General features: G+C 32.3%; 2 protein-coding genes across 6 annotated transcripts in view; one reads left to right on the forward strand and one right to left on the reverse strand.

The window, feature by feature from the left end:
* LOC109598058 (protein yippee-like 2) overlaps nucleotides 1-11,523 on the forward strand; it is a 36,565-nt gene extending 25,042 nt beyond the window's left edge. For 3 of the 5 annotated variants that reach the window (XM_049961543.1, XM_049961547.1, XM_049961553.1), the window contains 5 exons: nucleotides 4,677-4,844; nucleotides 4,904-5,072; nucleotides 7,575-7,618; nucleotides 9,206-9,314; nucleotides 9,373-11,523. In XM_049961543.1, coding sequence (XP_049817500.1) covers nucleotides 4,968-5,072; nucleotides 7,575-7,618; nucleotides 9,206-9,314; nucleotides 9,373-9,462 — 348 coding nt within the window. In that variant the 5' untranslated portion in view covers nucleotides 4,677-4,844; nucleotides 4,904-4,967 and the 3' untranslated portion in view covers nucleotides 9,463-11,523. Of the gene's footprint in view, nucleotides 1-964; nucleotides 1,006-4,205; nucleotides 4,304-4,676; nucleotides 4,845-4,903; nucleotides 5,073-7,574; nucleotides 7,619-9,205; nucleotides 9,315-9,372 lie in introns of those variants that run through there. The other 2 variants (XM_020013866.2, XM_020013867.2) reach the window with 2 other exon arrangements.
* A 1,399-nt stretch (nucleotides 11,524-12,922) lies between these two features.
* On the reverse strand, nucleotides 12,923-14,638 carry LOC109598046 (transcription factor atoh8). The gene is made up of 2 exons (XM_020013856.2): nucleotides 14,307-14,638; nucleotides 12,923-14,072 (listed from the first exon to the last, which is right to left on the reverse strand). The coding sequence occupies exons 1-2, from the start codon at nucleotides 14,338-14,340 to the stop codon at nucleotides 13,189-13,191; spliced, it is 918 nt and encodes a 305-aa protein (XP_019869415.1). The 5' UTR covers nucleotides 14,341-14,638; the 3' UTR covers nucleotides 12,923-13,188.
* Nucleotides 14,639-16,035: the final 1,397 nt, after the last annotated feature.

Here is a 16,035-nt window from a genome sequence, read left to right on the forward strand (position 1 = left end):
TAATAAATAAATAAATTATCTTATTTTAATATTGACGAAACTACAAATAAAATAAACAACTAATCACACCAAACAGTCGAATTTCTAGTTCTAATTGACATCATTTCTATTTTGGCATAAATATTTGCTTATACAATATATTTTTTAAGATTACACAAATAAAATAAATAGTTCATCAAACTATAGACAGTTGAAAATCTAGTTATAGTTTCGAACTTTACATCAAAATTATTTTCTACTTTGTAAGAAATTTGCTTATTTGATGAAATTAATTCAAACAATATTGACACAGTGTGATTTTCTGGTTTATTTTACAATTGTGGAAGTTGCAAATAATATAAACATCACACACTATAAACAGTTGAATTTCTAGTTCTGGTATCGTACTTTACATCTTTATTTCCAGTGCTTTGCATCACATTTGTAAAGGTCTAGTAAAACCGCATTCATGAAATCCCATCTAAAACAGTGCAAGTTAAACCAAACAAACGACTTAATTTAATTCCGTCCTCAAACGCGGAGCAAAACCTCAAACGCAACATGAGTATGTGAATATATTCGAGTGTCATTTTAGAAATTGAAAAATAGTACGAAATATTACCTTCCGTTTCGCAGCCTTGATGTATAAATATCTATTAGTCGTTTAATATTGTGCTAATTGTTTTAATTGCCTCCTACAAAAAAAATTTAACGGAAATTGCCAATAATAAGAATTTAAAATTACGTCTAGTATTCAACAGTTTTCAATAGATCCGAAGTAATCTTGTACACGATACGCCAAACGCTGTCATCCAAACTTTTAAAACATTTTCAAATTATCATACCATTCCATCATCATTTTTTGTTTTCGCGCTTTCCTTTAGGCTATCGAACCTGCTTTATTAAAACCCTTTTAGCTCTTTCCCCCACTGTCACAACTTTTCTCTTCTCTTTAGTTTGAAATAATGAAATTCAAATATTGCAGGTTGTTTTGGCGATAGCTTCATGTGGTAATGTGTGTAAATGGTAGGTAGAATTTTATTAATTATTTCATATTATCTGCCAATAAAATTGGTAAAAATACAGTGCGAATACAAATAAAACCGCTTCATCCGCAATTAACATAAAATTAATTACGTTCATGTTTAATTTATATTCGCATAAGTCCGTCAAACACACCCAATCGGTTTAATACAGATCGTCAATATCCAAAATTAACTTTGTGAAAATTATTGATGCATTAATAGTACACGTTGATCAATTGGTTATTATTGGAAACTGAGAGGGTTGAATGTCTTGTGACAAGCAACAATGTAAATAGAATGCGGACAAGAGGGAAATACTACGAATTTAATTTAAATTTGCTGTCACTGCGAAACATTTTCAATCCCCCCATATTATAATTAGAAGCAGATGTCTGAGCATCCTTGCCAAGGAGGCGAATTCGGGCACGTGAAATAACTGGAAAACATAAACTATTCCAACTAATTAAATTTCAAACAGAATATACGTACAATTTTATTATCATGACCGCCACTTCCGCGTTTTCTTAATACTGGGTGATAAGATATGACGTTATAAAAAATTATTGAGAATATACACAGTGTAACCTTCCTGATGGCTGTGGGGCACGTAAACATAACGTTCAGTTGTTTATCCAGATGAAATAACGATGGAAAAAAGCTTTTAAAACTTCGATCGAAATATTTCATAGTTTAAAACGAATGTAAAACGGACGTTTTTTTTTATTATTTTATAGAGAGCAAACTTAATTTAATTGTTTGAAGTCACGGAAAATTATGCCGGAGGCAAATAATTCCCGGGGAAACAGGAAAGCATTGTACGACTAACGAGGTTCGATCCGAATTTATTTTTCTGTCGGGGATGCTTTTTTGTTTGGCTTTTTTTACCTATGGAGAAATAAAAAATTTAGTGCTGGTTGAATCCTAAAATCGCAGGAGCACTAAAAATAACGCGAACGTACTAATTAAGTTAAAATTATTGATCTCGTTTTTTTCTACTCTATCCTTTGTTAGTTAGGCCTTGAATTCAATTCGAATTCATATTTGACTATTGTATTTTTAATACCGTTGGGTAATAAGACCTAACTTAGGAAGATTTAAAATGAAATGAAAATTTATATTATAACAACAAGCCCTGAGGTTTTAACATAATTAAATATTCAAACAATATTTAGTAGTTGAGAACGGGAAACGTACAAATGAAGCAAATTAATTTAAAATTCTAAGTCTAAGTCGTCATCTAATAGCCATCAGGACACTCAAATTCATTAGTTGACATAATCATGCACGCTTTGTCTATTTACCATATTCAACGCTTGTTTCTTTTTTTTTTTTTTTTTTTTTTTTTGTAGTACCACTCTATTATTTATGGAATATCATGTCAATCTCTTTTCTTTGTGATTAATGTTCTATTATTATTATTATTATTTCGTTATTATTTTTATCAGTCAGGTCTTCCAATATTCTTTCTGTTGTTTTATCTGAGGTGATCATAAATTCATGAAATACAGTTTATTAGGCATACATATAATACTGGTAGATCTTAATAGCCGCCGTCTACTTATACAAGTAAAACAAATGATAATAAATATTTGAAATGAAATATGTTCTCAAAAATTGTAGGTCATGTTCATTGGAAAAAAAAATGTTAAAAATTTTCGTGTCGTTCCTCGTTAGATACACATTTTCTCCATTTCTGGGACACTTTACGAATACTGATACGATAGAATCAAGTGTTTTTCAAGGGAAACCATTCAACTACTCATTTTTCGACTCGAAATGATTGACCAAGTGTAACCAGAATAAATTATATTCAGATGGAATCAGGTCTGGCGAATAAAAGGGTGCTACTTCACATTTCACTGTTTTAATGGCGTCCTAGACGATGGACTGGGACAGATGACACGCAACTTTGTCGTTGTGACGAGTGACTCTCTCGGTTCCACCGACTTTTGAAGGATACGTTGCTAAGAAATATATTGGCGAATTAAGTTTGGCTAGCATGATCATCCAGTAAGGCTTGCTTAAATATTTTTAATCTTCCGGAACGTGCTTCAGATGTATTTTTTTATATTATTAGTGAAGCAGTATTTCTCGCAAATATAACACGAAACTCATGGTCGAAATGAGAGAAAACGAAGTTAATATCACAGGTTACTGTACAAAGTACCCAACTTACATAACAACACACACATTCAGTCGTGCTCAAATGTATGAGACACTCTATGAGTTTTCCCATAAGTTAATAACGATTTTTTTAAACGTAATGGTAATCATACAGGCTCAGTATAGCAGCAACAAACGGAGATCTGGAAAATTATTATATTGTTACGATTATATCTATTTCGGTCACTAATTACCGAATTTCAACTTGCGATTTATTGTGAAATCATAGAAAAAGTTTTTTCCTCCTAACTGTTTAGATTAGTCGAAAAAGCTAGTTTAAAATACGCAAGTTACGAAAGAAATCATGGCTTTTAAAAGTCTCATTTAGAATGTATTTAAGGTCTGGTCTATTTTTCAAGAAAACTTTATTTTACGTTTATATAAAGTTTTAAAAAATAATGACCATAAATAAACTTTTATGTAATTCACATAAAATATTTTAGAAAAAACATCATGTACATCACGTGTTTATACACCCATCTTCCAGATTGTGTTATCTCCACAGTGAAGCATGAAGAAAGAAAGGTTATTCTATTAGGTTTCATAATAATTATTTTATTTAATAAAGTAGGACAATTATACATTTGCGAAGGACGGATGAAGAACAGAAGTATACATACATTACTAATAAAATAATTTACCCTCTAAAAAAATTTATGACAAAACACGTATCAACCGTAGAATTTATGGTTTAAGGAGATCAAATTAAGTTTGTAGAATGGCCTATCCATCTCACCAGATCTCAATTCAATTGAGAATGGGATGTAATAAAAATTGATCAGTGTACATCGTTAGAAACCTTCCTAGAAAGAAAGATGGTACCACCATATACTAGTAAAAATAAATAAAAAGAATTAAAAGCGTTTTTAATATTATTTCAATAAACAAAACAAAATATATAAATAAAATGTCAATAGATGGCAGATATTTATAGAGTGCCTCATACTTTGGTCAAGACTGTACGTATATGTCAATTATGTGACTTACGGAAACGTCAGTTGCGCACCTGTTATAACAATTCTTCTTGTGTTGATTTTAGATTGGAACTCAGTAGCAATTACACCATAGTGCTTGGAATTCACATTCGACTGCATTTTAAGTACAGCAAGTACCGACCACGCCAGTTTTTATTGCATGTAGGTGAAGTCAATTATCTTCGGCCGTATATCGCACAATTTTCCATCAACAATATTCAAATCGCCTCTGATCGTCGCCCACGGGAACGCAATACGCGTTACTGTTACTTACTTTGCCTCGACATTCTTTCCTCTATCGATTAAACTCGACGAAATACTTCCTGGGCCGGATTACACGATAATTGGACGGGATTATTGAGTCGTTTCATTTAATTAGGGTTGTCAAATTAAAAAGAATTAACTTTTAAGGATATTCGGGCTTACGCATTTAGCTAGGGGACCGTTAATCACAATAAGAACAAAACAGAAACACCTCATTGCATTTTCTAGACGTTGTGGATGGAAATTGAGGATGTTGTTTCGGTTGTTGCAGGTGTGACAGCTCCGCATGGCCTGCCGTCGCCGCAAGCAACAACACCAGCAACCGCAGCAGCAGGAACAACCAGCAGGAGGGTCAGCGGGAGACGAGGAGCAGCCGGCGGCGCAGCAGGTCGCGTCCACCCCAACTGCACCAGGCGCTAGACGGGCACCATTCGAACAGGTAACAATTGTCTGGGGCATGTTTTTTCCGGTTGATTTTTGAGTGTACGAGGTTTGCAGCTGCGTTTCGGAGCAAGGTACGGCGGCAGGTCAGGTCGGGGTAGGCGGTCAGCCGAGGAGGACAATGGTGAAGACGTTCCAGGCGTATCTGCCGCCCCAATGCCATCGCACTTACTCCTGCATCCACTGCCGCGCCCACCTCGCCAATCACGACGAGCTTATTTCAAAGGTAAATGGCTCATTTTTTGTTGCGCGCGCTTTTTAACACTTTCGGTCGTTTGGCATTCAAACAACTTTTGTAATAACAAATTAACGGTAGCTATTCTGCTAAATGTGAATGATGAACAAACTAATTTCTAATGACAAAATAGATTAAATTGCAAATCAGACGATCAATTATTCAAAGATAATTAATATGTCAATTCAAGTCGAACTAATTCGCAAGTAAAACAAGTAATTACTTGGTAATACCCCATTTACTACCTCCGACCATCTCTTGTGTTGTTGTTTTGAATGTGTTCCCGGCAAAACAAGCTCCCTTAAATCGATTAGCCCCCCGGTAAATCCTAATCTAATCCGAGATTCTGTTTGACGGGAATGTGAATGTATGTTCGCACAGCACGTTTATGAATGCACATTATTTATGTAACAAGCCTAAGCCGAGTCGACTAGAGTGTGAAACATGACCTATATCTTGCACAACATCGCGTTTTGCATCAGCGTCTTGAGTTTTCGTCAAAAATACCGTGGGGTCATTTGCTCGACTGAATTAAATAAGTAAATTGACACCCATTCAGATTTAAGGGTGTTGTTCCTGAGATAAGTTTTTGCAAATTTTAGGACCCGTAAAAACGGTCGTCTAATTTTAAATTAAAACGCCAGTTCCGACGTTTTGTGTTGCACATGTGTGTATAAATAGACCGTGCTCGACTGACTAATGGTTCAGTGTATCGACATGTAAATGCAAATTGGGTCAGTTGTGTTTACCTATATCGAAAATTCGCCGGGGACGTTTTCTTCGATAATTTACATAAATTGGCTTAAATGCGATCGATCAATAGTTGGAATTGGTCAAAGGACGGAACCGGATCATATGCAGTAATGGCCTTGGCCCGGTTCGTGCACTTGCATAAATTTAGCGGTGCAACCCCCACGTTTACACCCTTATACTCTTTCCTAAGAGTTATAAATATAATGTATTGACTTTCTACAAGTTCTGCGAGCAGTTAAATTCACCTATATTTGTAATTCCTAAATTACAAAAATACAAATTTGATCAAATTTAAATTGAGACTATAAAAATACATTATACAAAAAAAAAATTAACAACTTCTATGAAAAATGGTATTAAAACTGAAAATATCGTAAAACTGGTTTGAAAAGTTGTAATATCTTGATTTTCTTGTCATAACACAAACACAAAAAAATTCTATATCCTATTTATTCAAATTAAAAAAAAATCTCATTAAAATTATTATTAAGGTTTTTGTAACTAAATTGTAAACTGTAAAATGTAACTATTTTATATAAAATTGAAATATATTTTACAGTTGATATATTATAAATAATAAAAAATTTCAAAAAGTGTTATAAAAATTCTATAGATAATTGACATCCTTTTACTCTTTGTCTAAAGTTATATCTTGACTTTTTTAAATTATACACGCAGGAGAATTCAAAAATGGGATGTGATCAAATTTATAAATCTATCAATAAAATTATTATTGAAGTGTTTTTATCAAAATTGTAACTGTCAAATATAAATGAAACGAACGAAATTTTATTCAAGTCAACGGAAATCTTATATAGATTTGTAATATCTTTTTTTAGTTATACACGCAGGAGAATTCATAAAAACTTCAAAATTGGAATGAGATCAAATTTAAAAATTTATCAATAAAATTATTGTGTTTGTAACTAAGTTGTAACTACAAAATATGAAAGAACTGAACAAAATTTTATTTAAATAAACAGAAATAAATTTTTGACTAATATAAAAAACTAAATAGAGAACATTAAGAAAATGTGTTGTGAAAAGAAATAATTATAGAGTTGGTATTGGAGTATAGCATACATAAATTCTTGATAAAAGTAAGAAAAAGCTAATTAATTTCTATAAGATTAAACAAATAATTGATGTCAAAAAGATATATAAATAATATCTAAAATAAAAGTATGAAAGAAGAATTTAAAACAAAATGTATAAAACAAGACATTTTTTATAAAAAATAATATTGAGAATTATCAAAAAGAATATAAGAGTTTGCAATTTTGGTAAAATTAAGAAATTTTAAGGAAAGTCAATTGATGGGAAAAAGAAACCAAGACGTAAGTGTATGTGAATGTCCAACAGATAAAAAAGTAGTTAATTTTATGAGAAATGTCTTATTAAAACTGTTGAGGAAAGTACAAGAAGAAGTCCATGTAAAAACTTTTATTTTATATCTTGAGAACATCCTAATACGACCAAAAACAGTAAAACCGTAAGAATCGACAAAAAAGCGCATGTAAGGAAACAAACTGAATAACTAAGAAAGGAAGATAAATCAAGCAATAAAATTCTTGCAGGCAGGTTTTAAATTGAACGGACTCGGTGAGTTTTACACAACAAAATAAGCTAGATTGCCAGTTTTTCATCAATAGAACTGCATATAAAAGTGGTTACGTAACTCTTTACGCTTTTTGTGAGCGCACGTAGAACACATGGCTAATTATTTCTTTTCTTTTGCAGTCATTCCAGGGAAGTCAAGGACGAGCTTATTTGTTCAATTCAGTGTAAGTAGATTTTTTTCCGTGCAAATTAATTTTATTGTTGCGTCGCGGTCAACAAACTGTTTTCATATGCCTTTGTTGTGTTCCTTCGTTTATCTTATAATTAGATCGCATACGGTTTTAGTGATCGAACTTATATATAATAATATACGGGGTGGTTTTTTAATCTGAAATCTCCAAATATAAAGACTAATAAGGACTGCAAAAAAATACCTATAATCAAAATTAAATAATTACGCAGGGGAAATACACCTCAGGTGGAGCAGAGGTTGGTTAACTGTGGTCTTAAATAAAAAACTCTTATTTTTTTCGATTTCTGCTACTGAATGATTGGGTTGGAACCGAAAACCACAATTTTGAGTATCAACTTTAATTAGAACATGATAGGACGATGGGCATGTAAATCCTTGTAGGTAAAATCTTTCCAGTTATTCGCAATTTTTAAAAAACTTTTAATTTTGTAAATTCTTCCACCACATTTATGCTGAATTAGTACCCTACTATTAGGGGTACTAATTTAGTAATGTCGTTTATACGCAAGTCGATATTATTTAATCGTCTTTGTCAGGTCATCGTATATCTCGAAGGCATTCCAAAGTCTTTGTTAAGTTATTGTGACTTATTCATTTCTAAATAATTGAAAATTAAACATTTTTTTGCAATTTGGGGTGAAATGGTCAGCCAAATAGTAGAAGAGCATGTCCGGCATTGTATGCTTTCCAAGTTTCAAGTGCATTAGATTATGGATTATGTCCAAAATGCCATCTGGAGATATTTTACTTAAAAACACTAGATGGCTAAAGATTGTTGATAACGAGTGTGATTATATTATTAATTAAAAATAAAGACTTATATCACTTGAGGGGAAAAGGTAGCTGACTAATTTCAGCTTTAGTGTATTTTCCCCGCAGAATGATTAGTGTATTTTCAGAGTGAGTGCTTATTACTCGAGATATTTGAAAGTTACAGGTTTAAAAAAAATCCCTCTGTATAATTAGATTGATTTTCCTGCACTTTCTACATAAATATTTATTTAACCGCAACGATAAAACTAACAGGAAAACCTTATAAACCGATATTAATTAGATTTATCTGCAACTATTGGTAATTAGTTACACATTCATCCCACATGATTAGACTTGCGGTCAGATTAAAATCATTGCTGTAACAAAGTTGTGGCAACACGCTGGTAAACAATTCGCATACGCGATTTCGTACAAAATGACTTTTACTTTAATGAACGGCAATTAATTTCGCAACGTTACTTTATCTGAACGCCGTTTTTGAAGCCGCATCGATCAATTAATTCGTATAATTGTGATGTTTCACTTTAATGATTTACTTATGATTAACAACTTCTGTGAATTCCCACAGTTAATAATCGCGATTCCGTTACACCTCAGACGATGCTTTTTTCTAATTTAGAACGCGGGAGTCGCGTCGTTCGATAACTTCAAAGTGATTATTTTGTATGCTCCGAAAGTCTTTGAGCATCGTCCCAGATAAAAACAAAAAGCGAATAGGTCAAAAGGCGAAAATCTCAATCTGTTACCTAATACCCTGTTACAACTGGTGCTGTTTCGTTTTCAGGGTGAACGTGGGTTGTGGGCCTGCGGAAGAGCGGGTGCTTCTAACGGGGCTACACGCCGTAGCGGATATATATTGTGAATGCTGCAAAACAACGCTCGGTTGGAAATATGTAAGTGTTTTATTAGAAGCGTCGTCCTCGACGTTTGATTGATCCGTTTTTGTTTCAGGAGCACGCCTTCGAATCGAGCCAGAAGTACAAAGAAGGCAAATTTATCATCGAATTAGCACATATGATCAAAGAAAACGGCTGGGACTGACATACCTGAATCATCGATCGTCCGCCGGAAAATGACTGCGAAACAAAACCAGACTTATTTAAACGTTCACAGACTGGAACTTAACGTAAACTTTTGTTTCCTCGATTGGACTTAAATCAGTGACGTGACGTGTCCAAGAACGCGTTTTAGGTATTAAAAGTGAATCGGGACAATGGCCAACCACCGAAATGGGGGGATTGTAATTTTGTCGTTGTAAGTGAGGAATTTTTAAGAGATCGTTGTCAATTTTATGAATGTTTCTAAATGTGGAGCTTCAAGATATGCGGCTTTGTAGGTTCTCCTATCCTATCCACTACAATTTTTCTTCTCAATTTAATAAATAAAAACCAAGGTCGAAAGCGCGCACGGATTTTGCATCATTAATTCGGTGTGTGTCGCTTCGCCCTCTCAACCTCTCGCTTAACATATCCCATTTTCCTTTACACTTCATCGACTTTACAATTAATTATGATTAACGTTCAATGTTACAACCGGAGGTTGACGAGCGGCGCATAAATCTGTAAATTGTGTCTTTCATTGCGCAGCCGCGTTGCATTTTATTATCATTATAATTATTTTTAATCGAAAGGACCAAAACCTCTAAAAGTAAGTTTCGTGTGCTCAATTCGGCATCATCCAAGCGAATTTTCGACTGTTCTGTAAGTATTTAAACACTTGTTAAACAAAAAAAAAATAATAAAGCTCTTTTGAAAGCAATCTGTGGTAGTTGAAATGTGACTGTGTTATAATCTGTGGTAATGAATGATGAATTTATTGTAAAATACGGTTCTTTAATGAAAAATGGTCTTGCAATAATGATGAATGGGAAGCTCAAAAACGTGCAACCAGATTTTAACATTCACTGGATACAGAGGTCTAATTTATGTTAGACCACTTTTCATTATACTTTCGGCATGTAATTCATATTTAGAGGTTAATACAAATTTATTTATATTTCGTGTTACATGGTTTTCATTCGTAACTAGAGTTTGAGGAGGTTTGCGACCTTTATTCTTGTTCGGTTTATTTCTTGCACAGGCCACGGTTCTAACTTTAGTATTATTTAGTAACAAACAAAATTTGGTAGGGATTCGAACAATTGTGGGAGGTTGTAGCTAGATTTTATCGCATGTACTTACTTTTAAACATCACTGATTTCTTTAAATTTTAACAATTTTTTTGTTCCCACTAGGCTCAATTTTATATAGTGGTTGCCACTATTGGATTTATTTGTATTCTGTTTTAAGAATATTTTTTCGCAAAATAACCGATCTCATTCTTAACTAATATTTAGTTTAGCGCGTAGAACCGTTCGAACTGTGGCATGCGCTTGTTTTATTTACTAATTAACTACTCTATAAATATTTTACTAGATGTATGTATCATTAAAAAGTTAGTTGAAACAACAATTTCAACGTATATATTTATACTGGTCGACGTATAACCCAAATTAAATAAAATATATGCTAAATCTGTATGGCTATGTATAACCTATTTTTGTATTTACTCTTGAAAATATAATGGAAATAAATAGAACCCCGAGTTTTTTGTATATCTTGGTGAATGAGGGGCCGGTAATTTTATAACATGTAAACTTGTAGATCTATACTACTCAAATAATATCCCTTTTTTAAGAACATTTCTATTATTTTGTGATAGTTTCGTTGTGATATGATTTTCTTCGGTTGAAGTCCAAATTCTACGAATAAGGGCTTTGCCGTTTTTTCTTTTAATTTTAAAGGAGAAGTTGCGAAAACGACTCTAGTTACTTTAAGAGGTATGATGAAAACCAATTCTAGTTGTAAGATCACGCGGCAATCTCATGATTATCATCCATACTGCCAGTAGTTTTTAGAGGTGTCATATATTTCATAATTAACAATAATATTTTGTATTGATTTTAAATAGGTAAATATTTTAGTTAAGGTTAGCGCTTTCGTCGCCCCACGTTTTTTATTGTAAACGCGTGTCGACGGAGCAACAAGATATTTATTTATCACTAGAATTTTTGTTTTTTTGTGAATCATGCGAAATTTACAGAAATAAACGTGAATAATCATATTTGGTGTTTTATTTTATTTAATTCTAAAACGTATTGTCACAATTTGCCAGGTAAAGTTTTGGCGAATGCGCAAGTTAAAATCCAAAATAAAAATATTGTTTATCACTTAGGACATTCAACTAGACAATAGAATATCTTTCCCAATTTATGATTTTACTTAAACAAGCGTCCAATGTGAATGACAGGCAAAACTAAGATAAATTATATTTCTTTTCGATCGGATGAAAAATAGTTGAGTTACGGCTGGTGAAAGCTCAAATTTTATATAATTCTTGACGATTTTCATCCACTCACGCCAATTTTTTTTCTAACAACAATTTTAACACACTATAAGCGGGTCGGGTAAAAATACCCGTCTCGGGAACTATTGATTGTTAGCTGGTCGGGTAATTTTTACCTTTTTGAATGTGCTTACTTTTAAAAGCGGGGTGAGATAATTTTACTCTATTGGTTTACATACGGAACTGAAAGAATTATCTCTTATTTTTTGTTATAATTCAACAACTTAGTTTGGATCATTTTGCTACCCGCCTATAGTGTGTTAATATACAAATTTTCAGGTTTTTAAACGATCCAGACTCAGATTGTATAAAAATTATCTGATAGAAAAAATTCTACAATATAAATATATTTAATTAATTAATAATATCAATCGGGTAGTTTATAATAAAATGAAGTATCACTTAAAAATGTAAAATATGATATTGATGTAAGCATATGTTAACTTATTGAAATGACAAAAAGTAATGAGTCGTGAAAAACTGAATGAAATATAAACTCAGCCTGTATCTTACTTAATTCATTGCCGTTCACTCTGGACGACGGTACTTTCATTTACTATATAAAAAAGAAACATACTATTATTTAAGCGAAGAAGCCAAATAAGGAAAACATTAATATATTAGAAAAATCTTAACTTTTATGAAACACAAAGAGTATTTAAATTTTATATTGACTAAGCGACATCTGTTATTGTAGAAGTTAACTACATAATTACAGAGTATCTATTTAGAAAACTTCCTAATATTCCACAGATATCTTTGTCATAAAATTACAGAAACCCAATGTAAAGAAACAAGTTAATTTCTTTAGTTTTAGAGAGTTCAGCATCTCTCACATAGATGGCGCAAACGTTCAAAATAGTTTGGGTAATTTTTTAAAAAATAATTTATAGATATCCCTTCAATGTTTACATGGAAATTTAAATATTTCGACACACCCCTAATTTATGTAAAATAATTTACTGATAATTTCAAAGATGTTTTTTATAAATGCAATTATAAGTGTCGGATAAATTAAATTCATAATTAATTTTTACACTTCTCTGTAAGGAATGATAATATTTTATATATGAAATTTACGAGGATTCACAACAAAAAGAGAAATAAAACAATAATATAAAAAATAACAATATTTAATCAGTAATATATTAAATAATTTAAAAACTATATACAATAAATAAGTACAAACAATTTGGCAGAAATCAAGTAAAAAAATGGAATTTTGCATTTTTACTGAAGGCAACATTAATTTTAATAGGAACATAACAATATAACAATTTAAGTCTTGTTCATTTAATTTGGCACCATTATTAGCATAAAATGCGCTCATACAAATCTCAAAAGACATCGAATTGGAAAAATGTATGGTTGCACAGTCGATAACTAATCGTTATCGTCCTTCTTCTTTCTTAATTTGCCCTCCTTCTGTATGGTTTTTGTGACCAAGTCGACACATTCGGCCGTATCCTCCGTGCTCTCCTCGGAGACCATACTGGAAAGCGTCATGATGTAACTGCATGCAATTCTCAAAACCGACAATTTGGAAAGCTTCTGATTGTGGGAATAGGAAGGAATGGCTTTTCGCAAAGTGTCAAAAGCGGCACTAATCGTATGTACTCTTGTCCTTTCCCTAGCGTTCGCCTCGATCCTCCGCTCCCGCGTCATATTCTTGTAATTCCTCTGCTCCCTGCGACTGCTTTCGGTTTTCTTAGAGTTCTGTTGCAGGGCAGGGAAACTTTCAGTCGCCGTCTGGATTGCCTCCTCCGTCTCCTGCGGGGTCAGGTTCGTCGGATGGACCGGCACTCTGGGCACTTCAGTTTTTATATCACATTCGATCTTATCACTTACGACAACGTTCTCCCGGTTTTTCACAAGCGAGACCGGCTCGTCGCGAATGGGCGACGGCGGCCTAAAATATCCGTCGTTTTTGTTGTACAAAAAACTGGGCGCGGAAGGCACTAAAGTGTTCACGGAGTTATAGTCACTTTTTATCACTTTCGTGTTGCCAGTCTGCAACTTGTTTTGGGGACTCCACGGCCTGAACGGGTGACTTTCTTCGGCTTTGACTTTGAGACACATGCGTTTCTTGAGTGGCCCCGAAAATGTGTCTTGGTTCTTCCGTTTAGCTTTCATCGACTGTATGGGCGAAATCTTGACTTCCAAACTGTCCTCGCTTGTGTCGGTTGGGGAATGGATGTCGCTCTCGAGGTAGTCCTCTCCAGAGCAAAAACCCATGTCTTCCACTACCGAAATTGCCATATTCGTTTCTGGAATAACAAACTTTCAATCAGACTAAGAAGAAAATACAAAAATCAAACGAAAAAAGTACTTTTAAATATGTGATACAGTCCATAAGTTATAATCCGTAACACATTAGACTCTAAAGAAATTAAAAAAATCACTCGATAAACTACATTTCAATTTCATGTGATACAGTCAATAAGTCATAATCCGTAGCACATAAATAAAAAAAAAAATAGAAAAAATACTTGAAAATTTACCTTTAAATTTCATATGATACAATCCATAAGTCATAATCCGTAACACATAAGATCGTCACTGATACACAATAGTTCCTTAAATTCCTCCTGGATGAGACACGTTGAGCTGAGTGGTGTGGATAGAGGGAGCGTGGTTGTGAACCGAACCAGTCTGCAGCACATGCTTTACTGAATTTGACATGAATGTTGGGCTTGTGTTTAGTTGTAAAAGTACACTCTGGGGAGGGAGTGGGCGAATATAATCGTGGCGCCAGCCGTCTGGCTCTTGTAGTTTGCCGACTCGCAGTAGCGTAACGGAAAGACTTTTTTAAGGCGCCGTGATTGATGACGGAAAGTCCGAGATACGTTTCCTCTTCACACCGCTCATAACAATTATATTTTTTGAATTGATGGCTCAAAAATTTCCTTCCATTAAATGGATTGTCGAATTATCATAAATTATATTTGGCGATGTCTTAAGAAAGTAATTTATGAAAATTATTATAGTAAATAAAAAACTTGAAATTATGGATCATAAGGAAATGTTCGATTTAAATTTTTAAAATCAACATTTTTAGAAATGTATTTATTTGATTTATATACGTTTAAAATTTTAAAAGATTAGTTGCGTTGGTTTTAGATCGACAACGTCAGTAATCAAATAAACCAAAAAAATACTATATCTTAGCCAATTACATTTTGATAAAAAACGTCACATCAAATAAGACTCTCTTCGTCAATGAATATAAGTAATATATTATAAGATATACACTTGTTTATTTTATTACCAACCTTTCCATCCGAAGTACACCTGATGATTATAATTTTAGATTTCGAGTGTATGATGACGAAAAAGGTTCGTAAAATATAAAAATTCTAAAATGATATATATATATATATATATATATATATATATATATATATATATGTTATATATTTATTTTTAACCAATTTTGTATAATTACATTTATATTTTAATAGTAATATCATTATATTTTTATATATAATAAATTAACTATGAATTAATCAATTTAACAACCTACAGGAAACGCATTTTTTATACTAGTATGTACTATCATAAAAAGCTGTTAAAAAATATAATTGTGTTCAATTTTCAAAAATTTGGACAACAATTGAAATGAGAAAGAAATACATCTTATTCGTTTTCGCTCACGTTTTGAAAAAGCCACGCCTTTAATGCCCCTCCAATTATACAAAGACTCACGTTGTAAATGTATAAGATGTACACATACTTTACCATCCGAAGTCGACTCTAAATTTAGTTTTGAATAATATATAATGACAGAACAAATTTGTTAAATGTGTCTGATTCTAAAATATAATATATATTATTGAATTTTAATTAATTATTTAATTAAAAATATTTAAATCACTGTAAGCATATTTGTAATTAGATTATAGATATTTTTTAATACGAATAGTATTTAATATTTTTTACAAAAAACAAATTAACAAACAAACATGTTTTGGACAATATAAACTAAATATTTTTTGTGGAGAGAAAAAGTATTATTTTTATAAAAATATGTTAAGTGTATTTTTTAACATTATTTATTTAGTTTTGTTTGTGTAAATTTATCACATATTAAATAAAAAAGAAAATCATTTCAACATTGAATTTATTTTTCATCTCATAAAATTTCTTATAATTTTATGTCATCCCTTAAAACTTTATTCATCTTATCATCACAAGTTTCATATTTATGTAAGCAGCCACCAGGTGTGCAAA

Source organism: Aethina tumida, chromosome 1 (assembly GCF_024364675.1).
Source record: "Aethina tumida isolate Nest 87 chromosome 1, icAetTumi1.1, whole genome shotgun sequence".
Lineage (NCBI taxonomy): Eukaryota > Metazoa > Arthropoda > Insecta > Coleoptera > Nitidulidae > Aethina > Aethina tumida.